Source organism: Aptenodytes patagonicus, chromosome 2, assembly GCF_965638725.1.
Source record: "Aptenodytes patagonicus chromosome 2, bAptPat1.pri.cur, whole genome shotgun sequence".
NCBI lineage: Eukaryota > Metazoa > Chordata > Aves > Sphenisciformes > Spheniscidae > Aptenodytes > Aptenodytes patagonicus.
In genome coordinates, this window is record NC_134950.1 from 55245733 (window position 1) to 55272868 (window position 27136).

At 44.2% G+C, this 27136-nt stretch overlaps 1 protein-coding gene across 9 annotated transcripts in view; it reads right to left on the minus strand.

Moving 5' to 3' along the window:
• Positions 1–27136, minus strand: part of DLGAP1 (DLG associated protein 1) — a 435141-nt gene that overhangs the window by 2304 nt on the left and 405701 nt on the right. For all 9 annotated transcript variants that reach the window (XM_076329901.1, XM_076329904.1, XM_076329905.1 and 6 more), the window contains 4 exons: positions 26513–26604; positions 13382–13800; positions 3980–4071; positions 1370–1522 (listed from right to left, as the gene is read on the minus strand). In XM_076329901.1, coding sequence (XP_076186016.1) covers positions 1370–1522; positions 3980–4071; positions 13382–13800; positions 26513–26604 — 756 coding nt within the window. The remainder of the gene's footprint in view (positions 1–1369; positions 1523–3979; positions 4072–13381; positions 13801–26512; positions 26605–27136) is intronic.

Sequence of the window (27136 nt, forward strand, 5' to 3'; positions counted from 1 at the left end):
GCTTTACTGTAAAAGCTAATGAAAGACCATACACCAGCGTTTCTGTGCATGCATGTTTGACGGTTTTAACCTCCTTTTCTGACAGATACTGAAAAAAAAAAAGAAGATAAGAAAATGACTTGCCTTCAGTACCTTGGGCTAGGAAAACACATTCCCATTCATTCCCCTACAAAACACACTAGGTGTGCACAAATGGTGTGAACATGGCACTCCTAAGTCAGGAATGAGTATTTAGTCTTGATCGGAGGAGGAGGGAGAGTGCTACCAGCACTGCCTTTGCAAACTTCCTGCTGCAAGATTAATGGGGTTTGATATTATTATGGTTATTTGTCCAAAAGAAAACATCGCTTCGGTCATTGGCAGCCAGCTGACTGTAAGTTGGGGCAGCCCGGACTCCTGTCTGAGCCACTGTACCTGTAGGTCACGTTCCCCCTCCTTCTGGTGACCCTACCTGTTGGTTCTATTCATTGGTATCAGACCAGCCACAGTGGAAATTCAGCCATCAAATGACATACCTATAGGAGCGTGACATTAGACCGTTGATTCCTCTAGGAATGGGCCTGTCTTTTAAGGATTTTCTGAAACATTTGTGTATTTTGGCTCACCCAAGTGCTGTTTGTCTTGATGCGGATAGTGAGGAGAAAAATAAGGCAATGGTGCCAAATGAGAATGGAAAGTGAAATGTGGCTTACACTTGGAGATGTGGTAGTTTTTCATGGTGACAGAAGAAGACTACATTTAAAAAAAAGACCAAAGCTCCAGATGATTTTTTGCTACCTTGGATAAACAACACTACCAGCAAAGTGAACCTGGTTGTGAAATAACCCATTAAAAAAACCCCCAGATAAACAAAAACCAAACAAATGGACAAAAAAAAAAAGATGTAGAAGTTCTTTCATGTAACATTTTGGAAGGCATATTTTTGATATTGCTCTGTTTGTAATCTGGTTACCAAAGTCAGCAATGGTTACAGTGCTTCCCTAGTTTTTTCAGTAACACAACCTAGAACTCTTGCTATATGCAATAATATGAACCGTAAATGTGATTTATTTAATTTTAAGAATCAATATATAAGGCAGTTCCTTCCAACGATTGGTCGTCTAATACGATTAATGTAAAGCTTAACAAAGTACCACATACCCATTATCCGATTCACAAAGACAGATTTGGTTTAAAAATATGCCTGAAACATATTACAGATAATATCCCAAATGATTATTATGTAAACATTGTTATTACAATGAAATTAATTTGATATGAGCTTCATTTCACATTTTTAATGTCAACACTGTAACACAGAGGCCTATTTAATCTGTCCAGTATTTGTGCAGGGTTTTAAATGAAGCATACAAAATCTACAATGTTCTACCTTCTTGTCATGAGGATCCATCTGTTTCCAATTATTGGCCTTTAACTGATGAAGTTCATCAAATTTCATACTAATATTTTCTATGGACAACTGCAGCATATCCCAAAACCCTGCTAAATCCTGGGAGGTCGGCCGTGGATGTGCATTAGGATTCTGTACAACAGAAGAAAAAAACATGTTGGCTTTAGTACCTCTTAATGTAAAGCATTTGTGCAAGTGGTTATGAATCTCACTAGCAAAGCAGTTTCAGTAGATCCAAGCGAGCGGTGAGACACAGAGACAGAAACAAAGCGGAGCGCTACTTACTGGCGGGGGTTTTTGCGAGGAGTCTGGCTCCGTGTTGAGCCGCTGTGCCCCCGCAAGCCCCCGCTCACCGAAGGCAGTGGCTACCTGCCGCGGACTACGGGGAAAAGCCACATGGCAGGTCCCCTGTGACAGGATCTGCCTAGGGATGTTCCTGGGCACAACCGGTGGGTTCAAGGGTGATATGCTAACCATACTGAAACTAATTGCCAGCCTCCTCTTCACTTTCATGAGGAAGGATTCCCTGCCACGTTCACGCTTGTAGAAAACCTGATACCTGTGCAAACGTACATTTGCTGCATATGCAAATAGTGATAGACCGATGCATGAACACTTCTTCCACACTCTAAGAATCTAAGGGCTACAGAAATACACCATTTCAAGTAAAATTGCCTCTTATACACCTCAGGCCAATTTCTTCTTTTTTTTTTTGACAAGAATAACCTCTGCAGGGTGAAAAGCTCAGAAGAGAATATGCAGAAGCACAGTGATCCCATTTTTATGGGCGCATTTTTGGGAAGAGTGAGACTGGGACACAGGTGGGGAGTGTTGCTTTGCATGTGATAACTCAGTCCAGTTCATCAGCCCCAGAGTATTGCACAGAAGAGCACACCTGGACCGTCAGCATCTCTAGCACGGCATGGGCCAGAGGCTGGTGACCCAAGAGGTCCTGTGCTGTCTTGTGACCCTTCAGCGCAACCCAGCTCTGAACACTTTCTGCGTGCAGTGGACATATATGAAACTGTTCCTGCTGCTCTGGCAGAGTTCATATGAGGGAAAGCTTTCTACAAGGTATGTATCTGTAAGCTGGTTCCCAATTGAAACTCTTCAAATAAAATGAGATGTTGCATACACTCACTTCAAGATGTTTTTCATAAATGCTGAGCAGTCTCTATGCCAATCTGAGTCAGCAAGGTTTCATAGCTGCTGTGGCCTTGTAAGACTACATTGATGTATTGTTATTAATAAAGAATAAATAAATAATTATTAGACCCCTGCATGTTGTTTTACATAGCTCAGGTTTTACTCTGTTTTTAAGTTTTCTCCTTCAGAAAGAGGGAGCTTTTCACCAGAAGCAATAAACACAAAAGAGTCAGTTGCTTGCCTTAAGAAATTTCTATTTGTGCTTTTCACAGCAACACGGACAAGTGATTTTGGTAGGATGATTGTACCACCAAAGCAGCAATTACTGAAAAAAAAGAAGTATATATTTTTAGATTCATAAGGAGACCAGAGATTACACCTGGATTCCCAGTTTTTCAGTGCTTGACACTAGCAGGTTGCCCAGTTGTAGGCTTTTATTTACAAAGATGTGCAACCAGAACACTTTTTCAATCTTTATATTAAGAATTGGAAGGTTTAGACAGAGCCTATTTCTGCTGCATTTGTCCGCTGAGGCAAATTTTAGTTTGGGACTTGACTTCCAGAGGTGCATTAACTGAAGCGGAAGATGGTCACCCCACTCTGGGGAGTATCACAGGGTTTGCCTTCCCTTCCCTATTCTATGCTGATAGAGCATAATGCTCTATGCTTTTGGGGCTTCTAGGAATTTATGCCAAAATTGGGAATTAAATGTATTGTATCTACTCTGCAAGGATGGATTGTTAATTAAAAAGTTTGAAAATTTTTATAAGTGCTGGAATTTTTGAGAATACTACTTTAGGTACATGGTGTGAAATGCATTTTTATTTATCAACAGAAATATCATTCTGATTCTACTACTACTAACAGCATAAAACCAGCAAATAATAATAATAGTGGTAGCATATACCAATTATATACAGTAATAATAGTGATAACATACTGGCTGCCTCTTTGCCCTTTTAGCACTCTGGAAAATGACTTTCGCTGTTGGGGTTGTGGAACATGAGGCACCAACTTTCAGTGTCTGATTTTCTGGTATTTCTGTCTTGCTGAATACAGGCGGCATTGGGATTACGTGGGAAAGCCCCACTCGTGAGACTTCTGGTCCACGCTCAAAGACCCTGAGGAGGCACCCATGCATCTCTGTGCCCATGTGAACTGAACTCAGAGGTCAAGGGACAGATCCTTGCTCCTCTGAACTCAGTAGCAGAGCCTCAGTGATATTTGACCCAAAGCTTTTTGCCTGTCTTTATTTTAAAGATCCCAAGCTATTGTGAAACTCATGCTGACTCCACCAAGTTTGACAGAGTTACTCCCAAATTCATATCAAGGCCTTTACTGGAAAAATTACTGTGTTAGTCAGAAAATCTGTCTAGTTTAGGTATGATTATTCACAGGGTTAGTAAAAGGCACACAACAGTGTCTGGCAGAAAAGGTACATACCAGGTTTTCTTCACAAAGTTCTCTGAACTGGTAAAATTTCTGAGCCATGAGAAGCTGTGCACTGCCCACCGCAGTTCGAATTTTTCCTAGAACTGAGAGAAAAAGAAATGTAAGTCACGATGCTTTCTTTGCTGTGGGCAACTAAAAGCCTATAAAAAGAGAGAAGAAAGCTGCGCGGTAGTCAGCTCTGGCTTTCAAAAAGCATGTTATCTTTCAGTCACGGATTAGAGAGAAACTGATAAATCTGAGGCCAGATCTGCACCAGGCAAAGGCGTACTGCAAGGGCTCCCAGGGCAGCTTGCATTGGCAAAAATACTCATCTGTTGCTGCAGTGTATTCTCATTCCCCCAGTAAGACCAGTTCCAACCAGCAAAGAGCACTTCTATGGCAGTATAAATATGGCTAATCAAAAGCTTTTGCAACCTGTATAGAAAGCTCTCCAGAAATTACACCTTTTGTCATCACTGTGACCCAGGCTCAGGCTTTGAATACAAACCCAGCTCCCTGCACAAGGACATGCGGCTTTCAAACCCTGTGATGCCATCTACACTGCTTGGCAAACACTGCATCTACCAGCATTTCTGCCATCTCACTTAGCAACTCGGCGCCTTGTTTTCAGGTTTAGCTGAGTGTTGCTCGATCTGAGCCCCAGAAAGTGAACGGTGATTTTAATGCACATCGATGAATCTCATTCGGACCCTTTAAGTATTTTCCATGAGCACAATCTGAAGTGGCTTCTGCCTTTGAATCAGGATGCCCAGGCATACTTCAGGGAGCAATCACACCCTGGCCTCTCCTCCTTGCTGGAGACCTGGAGGGAGGTGTCAAAGAGTTCTAGCCCAGCTCCTGTGCTGTCTGGGGACTCCTTTGTACAGACAGCTGGGTACTTACGGTCTCTTTGGACTGACTGAGTACTGTGAAGGGCTGCAGTGAACCAGAAAACAGCCCATAGTAAATGCCTCTGAGTAAAACAGGAGCTCATATTGTTTTGGTTGCGTCCAACCTCACTGAAACGGTGGGGTTTCACTGCTGCAAGTGGTAGTTGAGAATATGCTACCTGAAACTGAGGCATACACTGGTGCATTCAGAGACCTGCATTTCCCTGGGGCTTTGCCGAGTTCTGGTCGAGGGGGAGTGTGCGTGTGTGTATGTGAAAAAAGAAGCAAGCATGCAGAAACAGAGCAGAAAGACAGACATGGCCTCAACTGGCAGTAGAACAGTGAATCCAGAAAAGAGAGTGTGATTTTGGGGACTGCTGATCGAAAGAAAATTGATGCTGTGAGCAAGAAAGCAGCTACCGGTTTGTTTGAGACTTTCAGTGCTCAGGAAAAAAAAACAACTGTGCTTTATGCATGTCTTTAAATAAACAGGCTGGCATCACGGATGTATCTGGCTCCACCATTAATTTTCCCTCTCAGCTGAAGCAACTTATTATCCCGCAATTCTTTGGTTAAATATTTATTTTAAAATTAATTTCATTTAATAAAAAATACAATTACCACTTCATTAATGAAAAACATGAATGGCAGCCACTGTATCACAATTTTCACTATCATTTCTACTCATAGATATTTGCATTGTCCCAGCCCTCATATAAACACAGCAACTTCTCCCTGACAAATTTACAGTCTGGATACACAAGGCAGGTGAGGGAGGAACAGGAAAAACAAAGAGATTAAGTGGCCCGCTCAAGGTGAGTGAATTGTTGACAGAGCCTAGAAGACATACTAGTCCTAAGCTGCCATCCTCTGTACCATCCCTTGGGCACGGTCACTTTTTGTATAAAACCTAACACAACATTAGCAGAGCTCCACTGGGAAAATACTGCTAAGTATTTTGACTTACCACAGTGAAAAATAAACAAATAGATAAATAAATAAATACAACCTTGCTATAACCCCTTCTGACAGCATTTTTAGGGTCTCATGGTCCTTTGACCAGCCGCGGTACATGTCAGCAGTTTGCAACCAGAACGCCACCATGCAGTGTTTGGTAAGAGAAAGGCCTCTCCAAGGGATTCACTTGCGTAGCCACACGCTAAGCAAACTGGCACAAACACTCATGATGAACTGAAATCAGACACACAGTAGTACAAAATCTGTGCTCTGCTCCTTCAAGGCAAGTGCCTTTTCCTTCAGCAGCCTTAAAGCTTGCTCCTTAAGGCTGCTGACGGAAAAGTGGGATGTGGAGTTCATTTATACTTTAGACATACAAAGGGAAAAAAAAAAGGGGGGGGGGGAGGAGAGAGTCTTTTCACATTTTTTTCAGAAACTATAGGAGAGAGCTCTGTGAACACACACAGAGCCCAGACTTTCATTTTGTTCCCAGAACTCAGCTCAGCACTGCCAGGAAATAGCCGTGAGCTGGAAGATTTGCTAAGCAGAATATTTTCAGCATATTGCGCAGGGAGTTTTGCACACAACTCTCATTATTGTTAGCAAGGCTTGCGTGTCTAATTCTATGCGCACAGTGCTGAAAATGGACCCCTTGGTGTGTCTAGTCATTTATGCAACCCAATATGCAAACCACTCAACTGAAAGGACTCTTCAATAGTAGGAGGAGCTACTCCGGGAGCTTTCATGTGGTTCCCATTGTTATGAAAACTCTTCCCACTGAGTATATTTGGGAACAGCTGCCTCATCTGGAGCTCAGCCACTCTGACGCTTCCCAAGACTTGAGAAGGGGAGAAAAAACAGTCTCTCGACTTCTCGGGACAAAAAAAGACAAGGCGGGCTCTTCCTGGAAACCTGCACCACCCGAGCTGGAAATCACATCCCAAGCATGAAGAAATGTAAATACACCTTGTTGGTGATGGATGGGAATGTGCCCCTTTGAGGGAAGAAGAGCTTAATATTCAGAGATCTCAGCAGAGAGAAAAGGAAGTCCTTGTCCTTGGCTGCCTAGCGACTGGCTATTTGCCTAAAAACCATCATCCCAGCTGACTGTGGGATGCATGCTGATGCTGTTCTCTATTGTTGACACTTCTGCTGTAGCTGTGGCTGTATCTAGTCAAGTGTCACTGATTCCTTGCCCCTCAAAAGCAAGCGGTCTGTTAATGTGCAACCAGTCAACAACCAACTCCGTCACGGAAGTTAGGGGAAAAAAAAAAAAGACAAAGCATGCGAAAGACTGAAAGGAATCTCTCCAGAAGGCACAAAGCCTTATCAATAGTTTTGTTTCCAAATGCACGTTGCTTTTAGTGTTTCAAGGCAGAGTGCTCGTTTCGCTTACTCAGTCAAAACCTCCGGTGCCAGAGAAAGGCCAAGGTGTAGTAAAAAACCAAAAAGTAAAAATAGACTGATACTTTCTGAGGAGAAAATCCTGCGAAGTTTGAAGCCAAATACCAAGAAAATAAGTGGAATTGCAAAGATAATGCTCAAAATATGTAAGAAAAGAATTGGAGAAATCTTTAACAGCGAGGGAGATGGGGTACAGGAGAAAAACATACCAACATTCAAATCGATGTGTTCAGCTAATAGGATACAAACAAAATGTATAAAAGCAAGCAACAACAAAAAATGCCAACCCATCAAGATGCAATCATAACGGACTTAAACACCTATATAATGTTATTCATGTCTGCTTTCTATTCCATACAGGGTTATACAGCACACTCAGCACTGTTGGATCTGAATGCCTTCCAGTAATGCATTAAGCAACATTATTAACATCCATCATATGCTTTGCTGTCACCCCTTCCCCAGGGCAAGAAGTGTGTCTACTGCAATTGTTTTGGTTTTATAGTTTGAATTTTTCCTCCCCCCCCCCTTTTCTTTGACCTCTCTTCCTTGTAAATCCAGTTCTTTCCTGTGATGACTTTTAAGAAATAGACAGTTATGTCTATTCTGGAAGAACTGCTTCGGTATAGCTATTTTGATATAATTCAGCTATTGTGGAGTGCCTCCTCACTATTACTGTTTTTGACTAGGGGTCGCAGAATAGGATATTATTCTAGGATAGACACATACCAGTGAATTTCCTTGTGTCTTTAACCCCGCAACCTGTTCTCCTTTTAAAACATTCTTAAATATAAACTTAGACTACATGCTGTTCAAGCAATAAGTTCCTGCTTCTCTTGGTTCTAAGAACTGCATAGGACCTACTTTGGGATTGTGGAGCTCTATGTATCTCCTCCTTCTCGTCCCTCTCCCCCCATTTTCATGGGAAAAGAAATGAAAGAACAAAAAAAAGAATTTCAAACACAAGCAAAGAATTGGCGATATTGGTGTTTGCTCTACCTTGGAAGGAGACTGTGTGTGTAATGAGGATAACAAAATATAAGAAAACAACAATAAAAACCATCTGAAGTGATGTGAAAAGTCATCACATAGAAGCCACAGGAGTTTTGAGCAGCGGCAACATTATTTGGCCTTAGAACACCAACTGATCTCTTTGCATTTCAACTTTGACAGGCCCCAGGGTCTAACAAGTGACAAAGGAGTCACTTTAGAACTGTGACTATCAAATACCCTTAATGTGAAAACACCTGGTTGGTAGGCAGGGCGCAAGCTAGGGAACAGAAAACCAGCGACTTGTTCATTGCCCCAAGAGTAAGTGGCAGGAACAATAGCCGAAATTACAGGGACACAGCCTGACATTTGCGTTGCAGATGTTGGCTGGGCACTGTGCATATGAAGAAATCCTGCCACAGAGCTGTCACAATCCATTTCCAAACCAGGATGGACCAGCATTTTAGCCTATTCATGTTGACAGACCTGCATTTAAATAATGCCAAGCATGACAAAACCCAGGAAATTCAAAGTTAAAGCTACTGCTCAGGTCTTAAGCTCAGCTATTAAGGAGAAAACAGCCAAATGGAGCAAGCTATGGAAGGGGCAGTCCTTGCTTTGAGTCATGTTTACTTATAGGAGTGATCTCATTGAAATTAATAGGGCTGTCTGCATGAGTAAATGCTGATCACCGGGAGTAAAGCAGCTTCCACGTGTACTCTGACTTTCTTGGCTTTTATTAGCACACTTCATGTTTTTTCCCTAACTATATTGTTTCCTTGCTTGCAGATCTCTCTTTTTTCCTTCCTAGCCTTTGGACACTGGCAGGGATTCCAGCCCCGAGCTGGCTGTCCTTGGAGAAACGCAGACGGAGAAGTCCCTTCTGGGGAGAAAAGAAAACCGGAGGAAGAAAAGGACAAGTCGGGCAGATGGCCAGAGGCACGTAGCCAGGGGGATTCCAGCAGGACTCGGCCACACGTCAGGCTGGTGACCGTCCCTCTGCAAGGCTGCATCAGCCCGCTGTGGGATGAGGCTGCCTCGCACCTCCGAGCAGCAGGGACCAGGACGGCTTGGGGAAGCCCTGCAGAGGACTGGAAAATGGTTTTCCTTGCTCGTGACTGACAGTGAACTCAAGGGTCTCCCTTTCTTTTGCCATGCACAACTATCACAAAAAGAATATATTTTCCTTAACTTTCTTCTCTTGTGTCTAGCCTTCACTCTTTTAAGTTTTCCTCTGAAACAATGAAAACAAAAGAAAAAAGCAGAAAGTGTGCAAACATTGCATAATTTGCCAGAACTGGCTGAATTTGCAGAGGCTCTGGTCCTAAGCAGCGAGATTACTGCAGATTTGAGGTCAACCTTTGTTCACAGACTAGCCCAGAGGAGTACAATATACATGCAAGACAGTTATAATGACATGTCCTGTCAGAGCCTTGGTTTTCTATTTTAGTTTTTACTTGATTGGCCTGACTTGTCTCGCCACTAAACCCACATTACACCTGACTTGTGGTGAATCAGGCCCACTGTTTTCTTCCAGTGGTTATCTTCACATCGAAGCCACATTACAACCCCGTGTGAAAGAGAAACATTTCTGAAAGGGGGCAAAATGAAGCCCTCCGGTTCTTCCGGAAAAGTTAATGCCCCATGTGAAATAAAAACAACAGCAAAAAATCCAGCAAAAGCCAGGCCGAGGCCGTAGGTGTATGTTCCCGTGCCCGCCGCTGCTGTGTAAAAAAGAGGCCAGAGGCTGCTCGCTAACAGCGCTGCACGGGGAGCCAGGCCTGTTGCTGCTAATTCTGTGTGTAAATGGTTACCCCAGAGGCCTGAGCCAAAAGTCAGCAACATCAGTAGCGAGGCTCTGACTAGATGAAATTTTGCAGGTGTGAGGTAGGAGGAGAAAGCAGAGGGTTGAGGAGAAAACAAAAAAAAAAAGGTAAACAATTGATTTCACTTGAGGCTTGATCCAAAGTGTCAGTCAATTCTCACAAGGTGTTTAGCCTCGTATCTCTAACATCTTTTTTTCTTATGAGAGCCCTATAGTTTGCAGCCAACGTCCCTGTAACAGCAAAATACACGGAAACCATATCAAGTATCCTAGCTTAAAGTGTGAGTGGTATTCATCTGCCTGTTACACACGCTGCGCCTTTATCAGAAAATGATTTCAGATAAAACCAGAATATACTACAAAATAAATAATTCATGGCGGAAGGGGAGCCACATTTCTCTCTATATTGGCATTTCATCATGCAGCCACTGAACCACAGCTTGTTTTTATACACAGCAGCAGACTCCATTTCCCAGCTAGAAACATTCAATCCCATCTGGTAAATTCATTCCCAGCTAGATAATACCCAACGTATCTATGTAACATACAAGCTACTGTCAAACAGCAGCGAGCCGTCTCCCTGAGACAGCTGTTTCGCACAAGGGCCGCATTGTCTGGAGGAAGCGCGGATCATTTTACGCGGAGCGCCGGGGGGACGAGCCCTCTGTCAGCTGCCATGGCATCGAGAAAAACTCGCTCATCACACGTTCTCGTTATTTTGTTATCTGGCCAAACACACGCTGGGGATGTCAGGTTGAAAACAAAGGATGCGTTCCCTGCTCTGTTATATTTCATTAGGAAAACCAAAGCAAACACACCTCTTCTGCTCCTTTCCTCCCTCTCTTCAAAGTTTATAGACGTATGAAAAAGACATATTTTGGGGCAGGGTTTGTAACAGCCAGGCTTTTGTTTCTGGCACTGCTGAGCGGGCAGTGTGGCCCCGACCATATGCTTTTCCTTGGCACCAGGTAGAGCGGGGCATACTGAGCCACAGCAGAAAGCCCCGCGCAGCCTCCATGGGAGGCAGCTGCCACTGCCGGAGTGGCCAACGGCGTCACACCGAAATCAATACCTCACCAGCGACCACAAAACCCAGGTGACCCCTTTCCTCCTCCCGTTTCCAGCGATCATGACAAGTGCCAGTCAGAAAAATGAGGAGGAACAGTCCGCAGGACACGTGCCATGTGCTCTGTAAGGAGGCATTGGGAATAGCCAGCCTAACCACTCCTTTATCTTCCCTATAACTGACTTCTCCCACCGATTGCTCAAAGAAGAGCCCTTTAAAACTATTGTATATCAAAGACACCAAGACACTGAGAGAAAATTCTGTACACGGACATACACGTTCTGCATGTATCAGCCTTGTAAAATTCACTTCGTGTTCTTTCCCCAAGGTGAATAACTACTTTGGTGCACAAATAAAATATTTGTAGGTTTTTCCATTATTATCAGTTCATAAAATCATAGAATCACAGAATGGTTTAGGTTGGAAGGGACCTTAAAGATCATCTAGTCCAAGCCCCTGCCATGGGCAGGGACATCTTCCACTAGATCAGGCTGCCCATCCGACCTGGCCTTGAACGCTTCCAGGGATGGGGCATCCACAACTTCTCTGGGCAACTTGTTCCAGGGTCTTACCACCCTCATTGTAGAAAATTCTTTCCTTATGTCCAATCTAAGTTGTTGTGGCAAAGAGAAAGCAAGTGGCTTTTGTGGCTTGGACTTACAAATGTTGTGTATTTCCTATTTGTTATGTGCTCACACTTCCTTTTCAATCTAAAATCTCTTAGTTCATGGGGTTTATTTCTTGCATACTAACAACAGAAAACCTTTGTATTCTGATACATGTTCAAAGAGATTTTCGAACGTATGGATGATGTATATTAAAAAATGAGGTTCAAATACTCTAAAACTTGGGGAATCTGGATCCGCTTTGAAGGCTAATCCTTCTGTATTTTTCCCTCAGAAGAAAGTGTTAGCCTATTATGTAACAGAAATTTTGTAGAAATAGAAAACCTTAACATTAACCTTACCTTAATGTTAAGGTTATCTCATACTTTCCATTAGAAGTCAATTTCCAGTTGCTTACAATAGCGTCTACCTATCTAGATCAAACTTCTCTCAAGAATCAAATTTCTTTCATTGGGTTGAATGGAAAGTTCCAGCAGAAACAGCTTATGCATTTCTAAGAATTTAAACAAATATATTTTTTACCAGTGTTAATTCCTTTCCTTCCATAAATCAAACCCTTCACATCTCAAAAGAATTCTAGTGCCTCCCTTCTTGAAAGGAAGGGTTAGAAATTTGGAAGAAGCAATCCTGGAGCTGAAGTAGTAGTCCTTGCTTTGGTAGGAGATAATTTGGGGGTCGGAAAAGTGTTATTTGCTATATCCAGGAAAATACGCTTAGGTGTGCCTAAATTATACACTATTGTACTCTCTATATGCAGCCGCTCCACAGCGTTTTCTAGAAGCTCCCTGCTAGAATTTGAAAAAGCTTCATTCACAAGAAGCATGCTCCTAAGCTCACAGGTTTACCTATGTCCAAAAGTTGACAGCTATCAACAGTACTGCTCCTTGTAATGGAAATAAATAGAAAAAACTTCCATTTTTACTGGGAGAAAAAATTCTGGACAGGAAGCCATATGTTCAGCTCTTCTTCCCTAATTACAGTGAATGAATAAGTCGCGAGCCACCCAACCCTTCTTACTAATGAAGGCTTACTAGACGTTCCCATTACCTTACAGGTGAGGTAATACTTCTGGCAGCGGTGACAACTGAGATGTAGTTTGCATGTGTGTGTTTTTTATCACAGAATATTGAGAGCTTGTTTTACCGGGAAGATTAAAGAGGAATGAGAACTGCAAGGGAGATGAGGGGAGACTGGAGAGGGGAAGAGAGGGAGAACAACTTGGAAGCACAGCTGAAATCTCTTTCAGTTGGGAGAAGCATCTGGAGACTCTGATGCCAATCACCATCTAAAAAGGCAGCTAAGATATGAATTTAATGAAAAGGAACTAGAATCTGTTCAATCATATTCTAAGGTTATGAGAAGTGATTCAAATAGAAGAGTTAAGAACCATTAATACTCCAAGATCCCTAACCATGTTCTCCTAATTATCTGTTGAACTATGCAATCCCAAAAGCTAATACAGAAGTGCCGAGCATTTGCATTCCCCGTCAACTTTAATAAGGATTATTATATACATACATACAGTCCTTTTGAGAATCATGACCATAGCTTCATCAGCTAAATAAGAAATGGCACGATACAGAATTCACTGGAGTAAATTTGACCTATATTAAATACTTTTTTGTAGTTGCAATATTATTGTATGCAGTTACTTACTGTCCTCAGGTAAGTTGTTTTCCTGTTCTTCTCTCTCCATCTGTTGGCACCAGCCCTCCATACGATCTCTCTCTGCCTGAAGTAGCTTCAGAAACCAGTGGCCATCTCGTGGGCATACTGATCTTTGAACAGCTTCCAGAGGATCTTCAGTGATAGAGTCAATCCAGGGGTCAGGAGGAGGTAAAATTGACGGATCAAAATCTGTATCAAAGTCATCATCCACTGCACATGCATGGTAATGGTTTCCTGACCCTTGTATGCTAACGGTAGAGGTGCTTGCATCTCGGGAAAATTGTCTTGATATTTGTCCAGAACATGTATTGTCTTCTTGAGGGTCGATTATTTCAAAGTTCTCATGGAAATCCAGGTCTGCTTGCACGGCTGTTGTTACACTATTAGATCGTGTAAACCTGCGAAAGCTTTGGAGAGCACAAACATAAAATGTTTAGGAAGCTTTTTCTAGGTAACTCAGTAAGGACTTACTAGGATTCTGTCACTACTCCTAAGACTGGCAGTCATGGCTCTCAGGCTACACTTTTTTTCTTGAAGTGATCAGCGTAAATTTCTTTTCTCATTGCAAGCCAACAAACATCTCTCTTCTTTCCATGCAAGTTCACTGTTTATATAGGCAAATACCCCTAATTGTTGTGTGGTTTAACAAAGCCAGAGGCTAGCCCAAGAGATACCTAATGGTGTCAGTAGCTCAGGATTTTAGATTACCAATTAATGAAAAGTTACAGGGGCCCAATTTTAAGAAGTGACTTATCTTTCAACTTTTAAAACTCACACCCCTTTGAAGTTGCACACTCAAACTCACAAGCCACATTTAAAAATTATACACAAGACTGATAAGATGGTAATACCGAGTCCACTATCTACGTAATGTTAAACATTCCATTTATAAAGAAGATAAGTATTTTTAACCCAGATAAGTATTTAGTATTGCTTCTTCAGAATTACTCTTCGTAATTATGTACCTGCTAGTTTACTACTTCTGCAAATACCACTGCCATCTCTCACAATTTTAGCATCCATTCCCACTGTTAAGACAGTTTGTTTTTCACATCCAACCCTCAGTTTCAAAATGGTCTTCTCTTTTTCACCAAAGCTAGCATTCTCAGTCACTGTCTATAGAATAGAATAGAATAGAATAGAATAGAATAGAATATTTCAGTTGGAAGGGACCTACAACAATCATCTAGTCCAACTGCCTGACCACCTCAGGGCTGACCAAAAGTTAAAGCATGTTATTAAGGGCATTGTCCAAATGCCTCTTAAACACTGACGGGCTTGGGACATCGACCACCTCTCTAGGAAGCCTGTTCCAGGGTTTGACCACCCTCTCGGTAAAGAAATGCCTCCTAATGTCCAGTCTAAACCTCCCCTGGCGCAGCTTTGAACCATTCCCACGTGTCCTGTCACTGGATCCCAGGGAGAAGAGGTCAGCACCTCCCTCTCCACTTCCCCTCTTCATCGTGATGGCTGCTATCCTGTAGGTAGCTTCCTTTCACCTTGCACAGTTTCCCTATGTTGGAGCCTCTGAGGACGGAGAGCAAACCCTGAGGGTAAAGGCAAAAGCAGGGGAGAGAGGAGGTTTGGGGCTTTGGGTTTGGGTGTTTTTTGTTTAAGTAAACAGCACTCCAAATTCTGCAGGCATCTGAGGTGAAGAGGCTGATGGAGAAAGAGCAGAGGGAAGTGTAAAGAGTAAGAGACACCTAATGCTGTTGCAGGGGGTGGTAGTGAGAGCAGATATGACAAGCAGTAAATTGTGGAGGGAATGAGTGGAAAATCTGCAGGCAAATAATTACAGAGAGTCGGGCTAAGTCCGGAAACTGATGCACCGAGGAACACAGGAAAAATACAAGAGAAGCAGACATCTGTCTTGCCCCATGATGAAAGGAGATAAAGAAGGTAGAATCATAAAGTAATTAGCGTAGATGTTACTTAAATTAGTAATTTTTAGGCTTCAGAATGAACACAGTTTTGAACTGCATAGGGACAGATTCCCACTCCTCCTCCTTACTAATCCAGGATGCCAGCACACTCATGCAGCTGGTACTTCACTTCTAATTTGTTTACAATCTCACATTTACTCTTGAAACCAGTGTTAGGACCTGTTTCCCTGTGATAATTTGGCTGTTTTGCCCTTATCTGTTCTATTTTTAGTTTGAGCTCAAGCAGCAACGAAAATGCTGAGGAGACAGTGAAGCTGGATGCTGAGCACCGTTTCACTCCCTTTCATTTATATTCCATCTTCCACTGAAGAGCAATAGCCCATTAGACAAGTGCAACTGACAGCAAAACTTCGTCAAGTGCATTTAGTCTGCAGTTGGGGAGGGAGCAGATGGAAGGATGCTGAGGGAGAATTTGATGTCCTATATACCTGATGCATCCAGATACCTCAGGAGGAGTACAGCAGACTTCAGGGAGGACTGTATCAGGTCCTGCTGATAGAGGAAATTAGTGGCTGTTGATCTGAGGCTTTGAGAGGAGTAGAGCAAAGCAAAACAGGAGTTGAGAAGGGTTCTTCAATTAACAAAAGACACTAATTCCTCTGCAGAAGAAAGCTACAAGTAGCTTCTCAGACACACCAATCCCAGGAAAACTTTAATAATAGATTGTGTGTATTTTTTTTATAATGGCCTAGAATACAAACATTTTAATGTAGCGCCTGCCACTTGCAGTTCTTTTGAAACAGGTGTTGTTAAATGATGCAAAAGTAACAGTTATGCCACTGTAGTCTTGCACGATACGCACCAGCAAACTGAAAAATATGGAGTGAGCAGAATTCTTCAGCTCAGCAGTATTTATCCTTTGACAAGCAGAGCAAAGCATTTTGCTGTGGACTGATACAGAAGAAAAAGTTCAAAAGGAAGGACAAGGATCATTGGAGATATGGTATGGCTTCCATAGGAGGAAAGAGATTTCTTGGTTTAGAAAACAGATGGCTGAGGAGGGATATGAGAGCCCTATGAAATCCCAACTAGGTGATGTTTCACCATTTCTCAGAGTGCAAGAACTGTGGGGAGGAAGGCAGCCAGTTGCAAGGCTTAGAGGTCTAAAGATTTAAATCTAGCGAAAGGAAGCACTTCTTCACACAATGTGTAATTAAATTGCCACAGGATCCTGGGAAAACCAAAGGTAAAAATAGGTTCAAAGAGAACCTGATCAAATTCACAGGAGATAGGTCCAGGAAGAGCTATTACACAGATGTCGTATCTGGTTTAGGAAGTTCCTGAACAACAGACTGCTAAATTGGGAAGGTCTACTGGGAGAAGTAGTGCTTTATACACACCCTTTATACCTTTCCTTTACACACACTCCTTTATACTTTTCCTAGGTATCTGCTACTGGCCCCTGGCAGAGAAAAGCTGTTAGACTGGTATTAGTGGTTAGAAAAACTTTAGCTTTAGGCTGACATTACAATGAAAATCTTTTGGTCCAGTCTGTGCTAGTTTTGTAAAAATGGCTTTAATTTGGCCACCAACCTGACAAATCCCTTATCTGCACTGAAGTGCATGCATGCATACACATACACACAGACACACACACGCAAACGTGTGCCCACACAGGCACATGCTCACACAGGATTTCTTTTCAGTCATTTAGTCAGGGTTCACCGAGACCCAAGGCGTTAGTACATGGTGTACTTTTCCACACCTTCCAGGATACTGGAGAGAAAAGCAAATCCCTTAATCCAGCCTCGTTCTTCTCTGTGCCTCTACCTCCACATCACAGCTGCCTTCTACTTTCCCCAGTGCCCTAGACTCTGCTATCCTTCTATTTTAGATGACCATTTGTATTTTCAGTTAATACCCTAGCTTTTCAGTGTACACCAAATCCCAAATGTAAAAACATCAAGGTCTACTTGCCAAAAGGATGTATTGCTGGAGGCACTACCTTTCAAAGCTTTCAGGAGTGTACTCTTACTGGGTTCAATATGAGCTAGTACCACCAAAACCAGACTCTGCTCAACAAATAAAACAGAATGACCTACTTTTTTTGTCTTTGTTTTATCTATATAATAGTATGCTACAGACTTGCTCGACAGATTCTTGGCACTGGATTGTGTAACCTATCTGTCTTCAAAAGAAAAACAACTTGGCAACAGAATATAGCATCAGTTCAAAATTAAAAAAATACTCCCAAGGAAATGTATGTTGAATGAAATGGAAATGCAGGAAGGCACCCACTATCTGCCTACCTCCAGCACATCTATATAAACTGCCTAATAGGTGGTAATTTTAGTCTCTGACACAGCTTCCTCACTCACTTCCAGGATGTTTTACTCTTACAAAATATCATTTGTGTCCCACATGAGTCCTTTTTTTTGTTTTGCTCTCAGTTAAAACTCCGTACCACAGGAGAGCTGCTGAAGCTAATGCCTAAGTTTTCACTGTTTCTATACATACAAAACATTCACAGGTCTACCTAAAAAAAAAGTTTTCATAAATTGCTGGTAATCGTTCAAAACAGAGATTTGCTTCTTTCTCTGCTTTCAGGCTTGGCCCTTTTGTAATCAGTTGTGCCCTGCAGGCACAAGGTGTAATAATTACAGCTTCAGAGAACTGCAGCAGATATCTGGCCTAAGGTGCAGAAAGCAATGAAACCTCAGACTGGATAAACCAGTATGGAGAACAACAGCACGATGTGTTTTGAACAGCAACAACAGGGTCACTTGTTAGCATTTGACTCTCCGTTTCTAAGTCTTCTTTGGCTTTCTTTTGAAAAACATGTTTACATTTCAACTGAGAGAACTTTCTTTCCTAAAAAAAATCCCAAACCCCAGAAAAGATCTAGGTTTCAAACCAATTGATGCATGGTGAGCCTCAGAGGCACTTACATTAAATTCAGCCTGCCTCACTTTACCCACTGGCTATACTCTTTCTCGGTTGTGGGCTTCCCTGCTAAGGCTGCAGCTGCTGTCAGCAGAACAAAACAAACTGCAGAAGGAGTTAGCAGATGAGGTACCATGTCTTCTAATGGCAGGATCTTCAGCCATACATCTTCAAGCTACACAATCTTGTGTGCTTTGCTCTATTCCTACCCCTTCTCCCATTCACATAGTCTTTTTTCAAGGGAAACTCTAATCCCTTATGGCAATGTTAGAGTAGACTATTTCAGTTGGAAGGGCCCTACAACAATCATCTAGTCCAACTGCCTGACCACCTCAGGGCTGACCAAAAGTTAAAGCCTGTTACTAAGCGCATTGTCCAAATGCCTCTTAAACACTGACAGGCTTGGGGCATCGACCACCTCTCTAGGAAGCCTGTTCCAGGGTTTGACCACCCTCTCGGTAAAGAAATGCCTCCTAATGTCCAGTCTAAACCTCCCCTGGCGCAGCTTTGAACCATTCCCACGTGTCCTGTCACTGGATCCCAGGGAGAAGAGGTCAGCACCTCCCTCTCCACTTCCCCTCCTCAGGAAGCTGTAGAGAGCGATGAGGTCGCCCCTCAGCCTCCTTTTCTCCAAACTAGACAAGCCCAAAGTCCTCAGCCGCTCCTCACAGGACATGCCTCCAAGCCCTTGCACCAGCTTTGTTGCCCTTCTCTGGAAGTACTCAAGGACCTTCACACCCTTCTTAAATTGCGGGGCCCAGAACTGCACACAGTACTTGAGGTGAGGCCACACCAACGCTGAATACAGCGGGATAATCACCTCTTTTGACCGGCTGGTTACGCTGTGTTTGATGCACCCCAGGATGTGGTTTGCCCTCTTGGCTGCCAGGGCACGCTGCTGACTCACATTGAGCCTGCTGCCGACCGGCACCCCCAGGTCCCTTTCTGCAGGGCTGCTCTCCAGCTACTCCTCTCCCAATCTATACTTCTGTCTGGCGTTACTCCATCCTAGGTGCAGAATCTGGCACTTTGATTTGTCAAATTGCATCCCATTAATCATTGCCCAATGCTCCAATCTATCCAGATCCCTCTGCAAGGCCTCTTGTCCCTCAAGAGAGTCAACAGCACCTCCCAGTTTGGTATCATCAGCAAACTTGCTAATGGTGCATTCAACTCCTGCATCCAGATCCTTGATAAATATATTGAACAGCACTGGCCCTAGAATTGAGCCCTGAGGAACACCGCTGGTGACCGGTCACCAGCCAGGTGTAGCCCCATTCGCTACAACCCTTTGAGCCCTGCCCTTCAGCCAGTTCTTCACCCAGTGCACCGTGAACCCGCTCATCCCACAGGTGGACAACTTGTCCAGAAGGATGCTGTTGAAGGACAGTATCAAAAGCCTTACTAAAAATCCAGAAAAACTACATCCACCACCTTCTCCTCATCCACTGGGCAGGTGACCTTATCATAGAAGGATATCAAATGAGTTAAACAGGACTTTCCCTTCATGAACTCATGTTGACTGTGCTTGATGATTGCATTATTCTTCAAATGCCTTTCAATAGTACGCAGTATAATCTTCTCCATAATTTTTCCAGGAACTGAGGTTAGACTAACAGGTCTGTAGGTTCCTGGGTCTTCCCTCACGCCCTTGTAAATTAGAATAACATTGGCTAGCTTCCAGTCAGCTAGGACCTCCCCAGACTCCCAAGACCTTTGGTAGATGATTGAGGGTGGTCCTGCCATAACATTTTCTATCTCCTTCAGTATGCTGGGATGAATCCCGTCAGGCCCCATGGACTTGTGAACATTCAGCTGATACAGCTGGTCCCTTACAATTTCAGTGTCCAAACAAATGGATGCAAACCAAGAAAACAATATTCCTGCTCCAACCCCACTCCCCACAGCAGCTCATCTTTGTCCACTGCCCAGAAGCCACAAGCCACACTTGTCACCTGTGGCACCTGAAACCTCCTCCCTGTCTCCCCTGGGATCCCCAAGGGAAAGGCAGCAGCCCCTGGGGCACTCAGACTCCCTAGGGTTGCCCCACTGCGGACCACGGTGCCCCGCGATGCCCTCGGAACATGGGCGCAGAACAGGATGAGGCAGGAGCGGGGAGAGTGGTGCCACTTCGGTGGCTGTCTTGGCGCCTGCAGGACCTGGGTCCACTACTAATAAATAACAATGTCAGGATTTGAAGTAATGTCCCTGCTTCCGCGCTCTGTCCACCTCCTCCCTCTCCCACCGCTCACTGCAATAGTACTGCAACGCTGATCCCAGGCTATGCTTGAAGAAGACCGCCCGTCGTGCTGAGAGGTTCCGGCCCTACCCAAGACTCTATCGGCATGGGCCTAGCTCCTTGGCAGTGGTCAGCCCCCCAACAGAAAGCAGCCAAGAGGGGGCAAAGAAAACAGGTATGCTGCAGCGGGAAGCCGAGGCCTTAGCACAGTTCTCCACCGCCATGTCCCCACTGTCTCCTGCAGACCTGCTGTCCTGAGATGGCCCCTCCACTCCCCCAGCATGGCAGTAGCAGAGTCCACAGACTTGGGAACTGTTACCCGCAGGGCTCAGCCTGCCACAGCTGCAGCAAGTCCATGCCTGCTCCACAGGGACACAGAGCAAGGGCTGTCCATGCCTGTGAGTGCTGAGCTGCTGCACAGCCCACCCTGGGGCTGCGCTCTCCTCTGTCCATCCTGCTGGCACGTGGTATGGTTCCCAGTGACCAAGAGGGTGGGCAGCCATCCAGCCCCACTGCCCTGGCAGGACACTCCTTCTTGCTGGGTATCAGAGAGGCTTGAAGTCCAAGATGTAAGGGAGTTTGGGGAAACCAGGGAGGTTTCCAGGGAAAGGAAATGTCTAACGCCATGTGCGGACAGCACTCGGCTGCTTTACACACAGAGATCCCATAACCACTTTTTTTTTTTTACCATATATTGGCCTTTCCATTGCAGAGCAGAGGGTGCTGGATGGAGTGCTCAGCCTCCCACCAGGGCCAGGGCTGGTGGAGAGAGGCTATTGCCAACCAGCGGGGTCTGATCAGAAATTTATGGCAAATACCAGGCTTGGGGCAGCCCACAAGCAGGCTAAGAGCCACCAGGGCTGTTAGGGTTTGCTCTGATCACAGGTGGCTATGGCCAGGGAAGGAAATTGGCCATGTCAGAGCCGGTGGCTGCTTCACCTTCTGTTGACCAGAGCGGCAGTTCCTCCCCCAAGCACGTGCGGGGCGGTGGGAGGTGTGGAGAGTGGGTCCCACCAGGGTGGGACTGGGCAGGGGCAGAGCACCCTCAGCCCCAGGCACCCTGCTCTTCCCGGGCGGGGCCTCTTTCAGGCCAGATGCCCCTCAGCCAAAGGGACCCACGGTCAGCCGTGTGCTTGGGCCGCCATCACAATGGCGTCCTGATGTCAAATGCCACCTCCTCGCTGCTCGTTGTCCCCCGCCCCATAAAATGGCAGCCCTGCCCCTGGCCACCACTTGCCGAGCTGCTCGCGCCTGCAGGGCCAGCAATCGGAGCAGGACAGGAGCAGGGAAGCCTCAGGCAGCGATTGCCAGCCTCTGGGTGCTGCGTCCCAACGCCCAACGAAGCTGCAAAATGCAGTCAAAGGGCAACTACAAGGTCAGCCTAACCAAAAAGGACGTCTGGGGACTCTTTGGTTGGCCACCCAAAACCGCAGAGGATGGCATGGAGCCAATGGAGGTCGACCCACTGGAAGATGAGGAGGAGCCCATGGAGGTTGATCCAATTCCAGCAGACCTAGCTGGGTACTGCAATGCTGATCCCAGGCTATGCTTGAAGAAGGGAGCCCATTGCGCTGCGAGGGTCTGGCCCCACCCAAGACTCTATCGGTGTGGGCCCAGCTCCTTGGCAGTGGTCAGGTATGCTGCAGGCGGGAAGCCGAGGCCTTAGTGTAGCCGGCCTGCGCATGTCTCCCAGCCATCAATCAATTAATCTCCGTCCATCAATCTTCCTTGAAACATGGTGGAAATTCAAGTGCTGCTTGGGCTCTTCCTCCCCATCCTGCACTGCCCTGCTGCCTCCCAGATATTCATAGGGTATCTACCCTGCCCTTTCCATTGTGCGAGTAGCACAGCAGCGCAGGGAGGAGATCACACTACAGAGACCATCCTCAGCAAATACACAACTTGTGCTGGGCACGTCTCTCACCAGCAGACTTTGCAGAAGATGGAGGATCAAAGCATTCCTGGGATCTTTCATCCTCAAATAAACCTGTTCTAACCTTTGCCTTGTGATACTTTCTGGGCAGCACTGGGGGGAATAGCTGGAACAAGAGGGAGCAACACTTTGTCAAGGTCTAGCACACAAGACCAGGTCAGGGCCCTTAGCTTTAAACAGGGAACATTATTAAGCCTTGTTTTTGAAACTGCCTCTCTCTTCTTCTGAATACCAGCTCAGTCACTCGCAGCCAGGTTAGAATCATAGAATCATAGAACAGTTTGGGTTGGAAGGGACCTTTAAAGGTCATCTAGTCCAACGCCCCTGCAATGAGCAGGGACATCTTCAACTAGATCAGGTTGCTCAGAGCCCTGTCCAACCTCACCTTGAATGTTTCCAGGGATGGGGCCTCTACCACCTTCAGAATTTCTCAGTGGAATGGCTTCCACTGTGGAGAACACAGATACCCAGAAAATGCTGCAGACAAAAGCCGAGGAAATATTAGCCCCAGATCAGTTTAGTCAAAATGCAGACTTGAAGGTCCTGTCCTAAAGACTGGAGAGTTAAGAAGTTTGAGTTAGAGCACAGGACTGGCTTCAGGGAAGACCCTAAAACCTGAGTATGTTTTGTCAGGACAGTAAGTGACCAAACCCAAAAACCTAAATGAAAAAAGGAGAAAAATATGGCTTTATATAGTAACAAAAGGCAAAGATGTGGGTTTTTTTTCCTTGAAGGGGCAGAAGAGTATTTTTGGTTGTTTTTTTGGTTTTGTTTTGGTTTTTTTTTTTACCACACCAAGAGGTGGGGGCACCTTCCCTGGCCCCACAGAAGCCAGAGAAAATGGAGAAGGACCATATGTCTATGGTCTTAGTCTCTCATGGCAGTGTTCTTACTTCAGAAACTACCATTGTTTCAGCATTCATAAATTCTTGTGATGGCAAACCAAGTACAATTACCAGCTGATGGTATGACTAGGAGCAATAAGCAAGACAATTTTGGGTGTGAGGATGTAACAGGAAGAGATCTTGGGGCAGACGAGGTAAAATGCAAGAAAGACTAAATGTGATTACAGACCTATGGGACTGAGAGTCCCTTGTTCAATAAGAATGTGTGCTGATTGGCCTAGCACAATATATGACTTCTTTTCTGGTTCAGTAGAACTGGTTGACTTCCAACAACTCAATTATCTTCTGTAAGTGAGGAATGGAAGGTGGTCCCTTGAGGTCAAGAAGAAGTCACAGGTAGAGAAAAAGGACAAACAGAAATGGACAGAAATGGAAGTGCCCTGAGATTGCACTGATCAGCTTCATTAGATACACGTTTCAAAATTGCCCTGCAAGGGGTGGGTCATGTGAGGAAAGGGGAAGAACATTTTGGTTGGGGTTTTGTTAGCATCATGGGGGAGATCAGGTGAGAGATAAAACAGTAACAGCAGGAAGATCACGAAGTTACTGTTGAAAGAAGTGCATACCAGTTTTTTTCCAAGAGAAGGACTGTACAGAGGTACTCATATAAATGCTAGAAATCGTAGAGCTGCACTTAGGGAATGAGTGCGAAAAAGATTATTGAGAGCCGGCAGCATAAACTGAGGATAAGATGAATAGCGGTGATGGATCCAGTTGTAATATGGTCAGGTAGCGGTAGGCACATTTATCCTTTGAGCAGTACAAGAGGAGGAGGAGAAGGAGGACTCAGAGTCATTTGTCTTGGCAGGAAGCCCAGGTTACAGAGAGTGAAGGGCTAATGAAAGGTCTGAGTCAAGATGGAAGATGGAAGAGAGAGAGCTGTCCTCCGAAGAGGCTGTTTTTGAGCTACTTAGATCAAGAAATGGAGGCAAAATCTTTTGCTTACTTGATCCAAGCACAGAAGCAGGAATATTTAAAAGGACATGAGGAGGTAAGACTCCTTAGTGTGAGAATGACAGTCATATGAGGTGAGGAAAAGGGGGAGAAAAGAGCAGGAAGCAAAGAAGAGGACTGAAACAAATTTTGTATGGTAGGCTTTTGGTGCATTAAGCAAAGAGCTTTCTTGTTTTATAACAGGGCACTTAATAGCTTAGACTGGCACGGAAACATGATCAATTTACTGTATCCTCTTTGCTGTGTCATTCTTCTCTTCGTATTTTATATTTATTTAAAATTTCTGAAACCTGGAAGATTTTAAAAAACATTCATTTGTCAAAGATTCAACTCAAAAGGGCTTTTCTGAGGCTCTGCAGATGTCATGGTGCAGGGGCAGGGAAGAATGCACTGTATTTACAATTCTATTCCTGTAACAGATAATCAATACATTGTGCTCTGCTGTGTTAAAAAAAAAGAAGGAATATGAGTGCCAAACTGTGATGATAAGCCCTTTGTGTCTTGAGTGCACTCATTTTCTAAGGATTAGGGGCTGTCCTTTATCAGCCAGTTCACTTCTGAAAGTCCATGATGGATTGCTGCTTGCCCTTCTGCTCCAAACAGCAGCAGCCTCAACTTTATCAGCAAGGAAACCCCCAAACACAGCTGTCAGTAGGTAAGGCAGAAATACTGCTTTTTCAGGGCAGACCCTTACAGGCAAATCTTACCTTTTTCTCTAGAGTAATAAAAACTGCAATAGAAAGAGGACTTTGGAAGTAAGGTATTTACAAACAGCCATTTCTTTCTTTCTTTGTTTTTCGTTTTTAGTGTGGGCTTTTTTTGTTTTTTGAAGGGAGGAGGAGGGTTGGGCTTTTGGGGTAGTTATTTCCTTTGTGCTCAGGCTGAAGGGAAATGGTCCTTCAGCATCTATTCTAATGTGCTCATTTATCTAGTGCTGGAAGAGTTGTGGGTAAATGGGGCTAAGGTCTAACACATAAAGAAAAGTCTGCCAGCAAGAGATGTTTTCGCAGGTTAATGAGGAACTTGGTAACAGCCTAGCAGGGTCATTGCAAAATCACATTTCTTTTTGCTGAAATCACTTTAGCCTTTTAAAACCACAGGAAAATACTCTGCTACTTTACGGGGAGAGTTTGTTGCATTGAAAATGGTGTAGATGACAAGTTATTTTTTCAGTATTTTTAGCAGACGTAGGAAAAAAAACAATGTGAAAATGGACATCTCTACTCGCTACTGCAGTCAGCGGGCCAGACGAGGGCAGGGGGCCCTAATTTTGCCAGCTCAGATTTGCTGCACCCAGGTTTCCTCTGGAGAGATTGCAAGGGCGACTCTTCCCTCACAGACAAGCGATAATGGCCCGAAGTTTCTCCTACGCTACCGTACAGCGAGTTATCAACAAAATGGCTCCAGGCTCCAAAAGTTACGCTGTGCCCAAATGGCTTGCGAAAAACAAAGACTGCAGCAGCAATGGGCAGGCCTGCACGCTCAGAGCTGAGGGGAGAGTCTGGCTTCTCTTCAGCCACTGAGTCCAGCTTTGGGCAGGAATTAGGGTTTGCAGATGTGGTCAAGCACTCAGAAACTTTATGTGTCTGGAAGGTGCCATGCACAGTTATGCTGCCCTGCCACGTAACTGGAATTTGTCATCCAAAAGAAACATAACCCTTGAAGACATCAACTATTCTAGATTTTTTTTTTATTTATTTTTATTGGAGGATATTTGTTTACTAATTCAGGTTACACTGCAGATTGGAGAATGAACCGAGTTTTACAGGCTTGCTTTTTCATCTCAACAATTTTTTGCAAGGGAGCAGTTGTAATGCAGAGATGTCTGGGTGAGATATCTGAGCAAAAGCAACCAGTTTGGCTTTACCACTGCACTGCTCCACGTAGCTGAAATTATTCTGCTGAAAAACAAGGTAAACTTCCCCATCAGCTCTATGCTGCTGCAGCCATCCCGAGACATACTCCAGCTGCATCACCTTCTGCTGTTTAGGTAGATTTTTCTGGGGAAAAAGAGCTTATTAAAAGTATATTGACCTACAAAATATATGGCACTTTTCTTCCAGTTCTCCCACTGGTCCTGAAAATTCTCCTCTGAGAAGTTAAGAGCTACAGCATTTATAAGATTTGGCTTTTCAGCTGGGTGATCTAACAATTCATCCAGGAAGCAGGTTTATATGGTCATGCGTGCAGGAACTAGGGCTCTTAAAAATTACTTGTGGCATAATTATTTACTTTAGAAAAACAGTATTAACTTTTACTCACCACTTCTCCTCCTCTACTTGAACTCCTATGGACTGGAACTTACTGGTTGCTTTATTTTCACCCGATTTGGTGGATTCTTCAGCACCATCAACCTTAAAAAAAATTAATCAGCTAATTAGAATGTATTTTAGCAGAGCTATCACCCAGCTACTTACAATTTCTATGCATGATAACTACTAAGTGTCTGCACATATAGCTTGTACCATGAGTACATTCATCTAGTCAGATAGTTTATCTGTGGTGTGCCCATTTCTGATGTTATTAGTGAATATTCATCATTCTTGTTAATCTGTAAAGCATTTCTGGTAAGACAACATTTGGCCTGCAAAATGCAGATGGAGTTTATCCAGTATTTTACAGAGGCTGGATGCTCAGATTTGCCAGAGCAAATCTCTGACCAGCTGTAACTCCACTTGCTCCACCATTTGTTTCATTTTACCTGTTGGTCTGTATGTGCATGCGTATGTGAACTCATGTCAAAATTATGTGTCTATTTTGTTTAAGTGTTAGTGCCCTGAATCAGAGCACTGTACAGGTAAGATTTAAAGAAAGCAGATGCAGCTCTTGGAATGCGTTTTCTTTACTGCTTCATCACACAAACAGGTGGTCCCCAGGAACACAGAC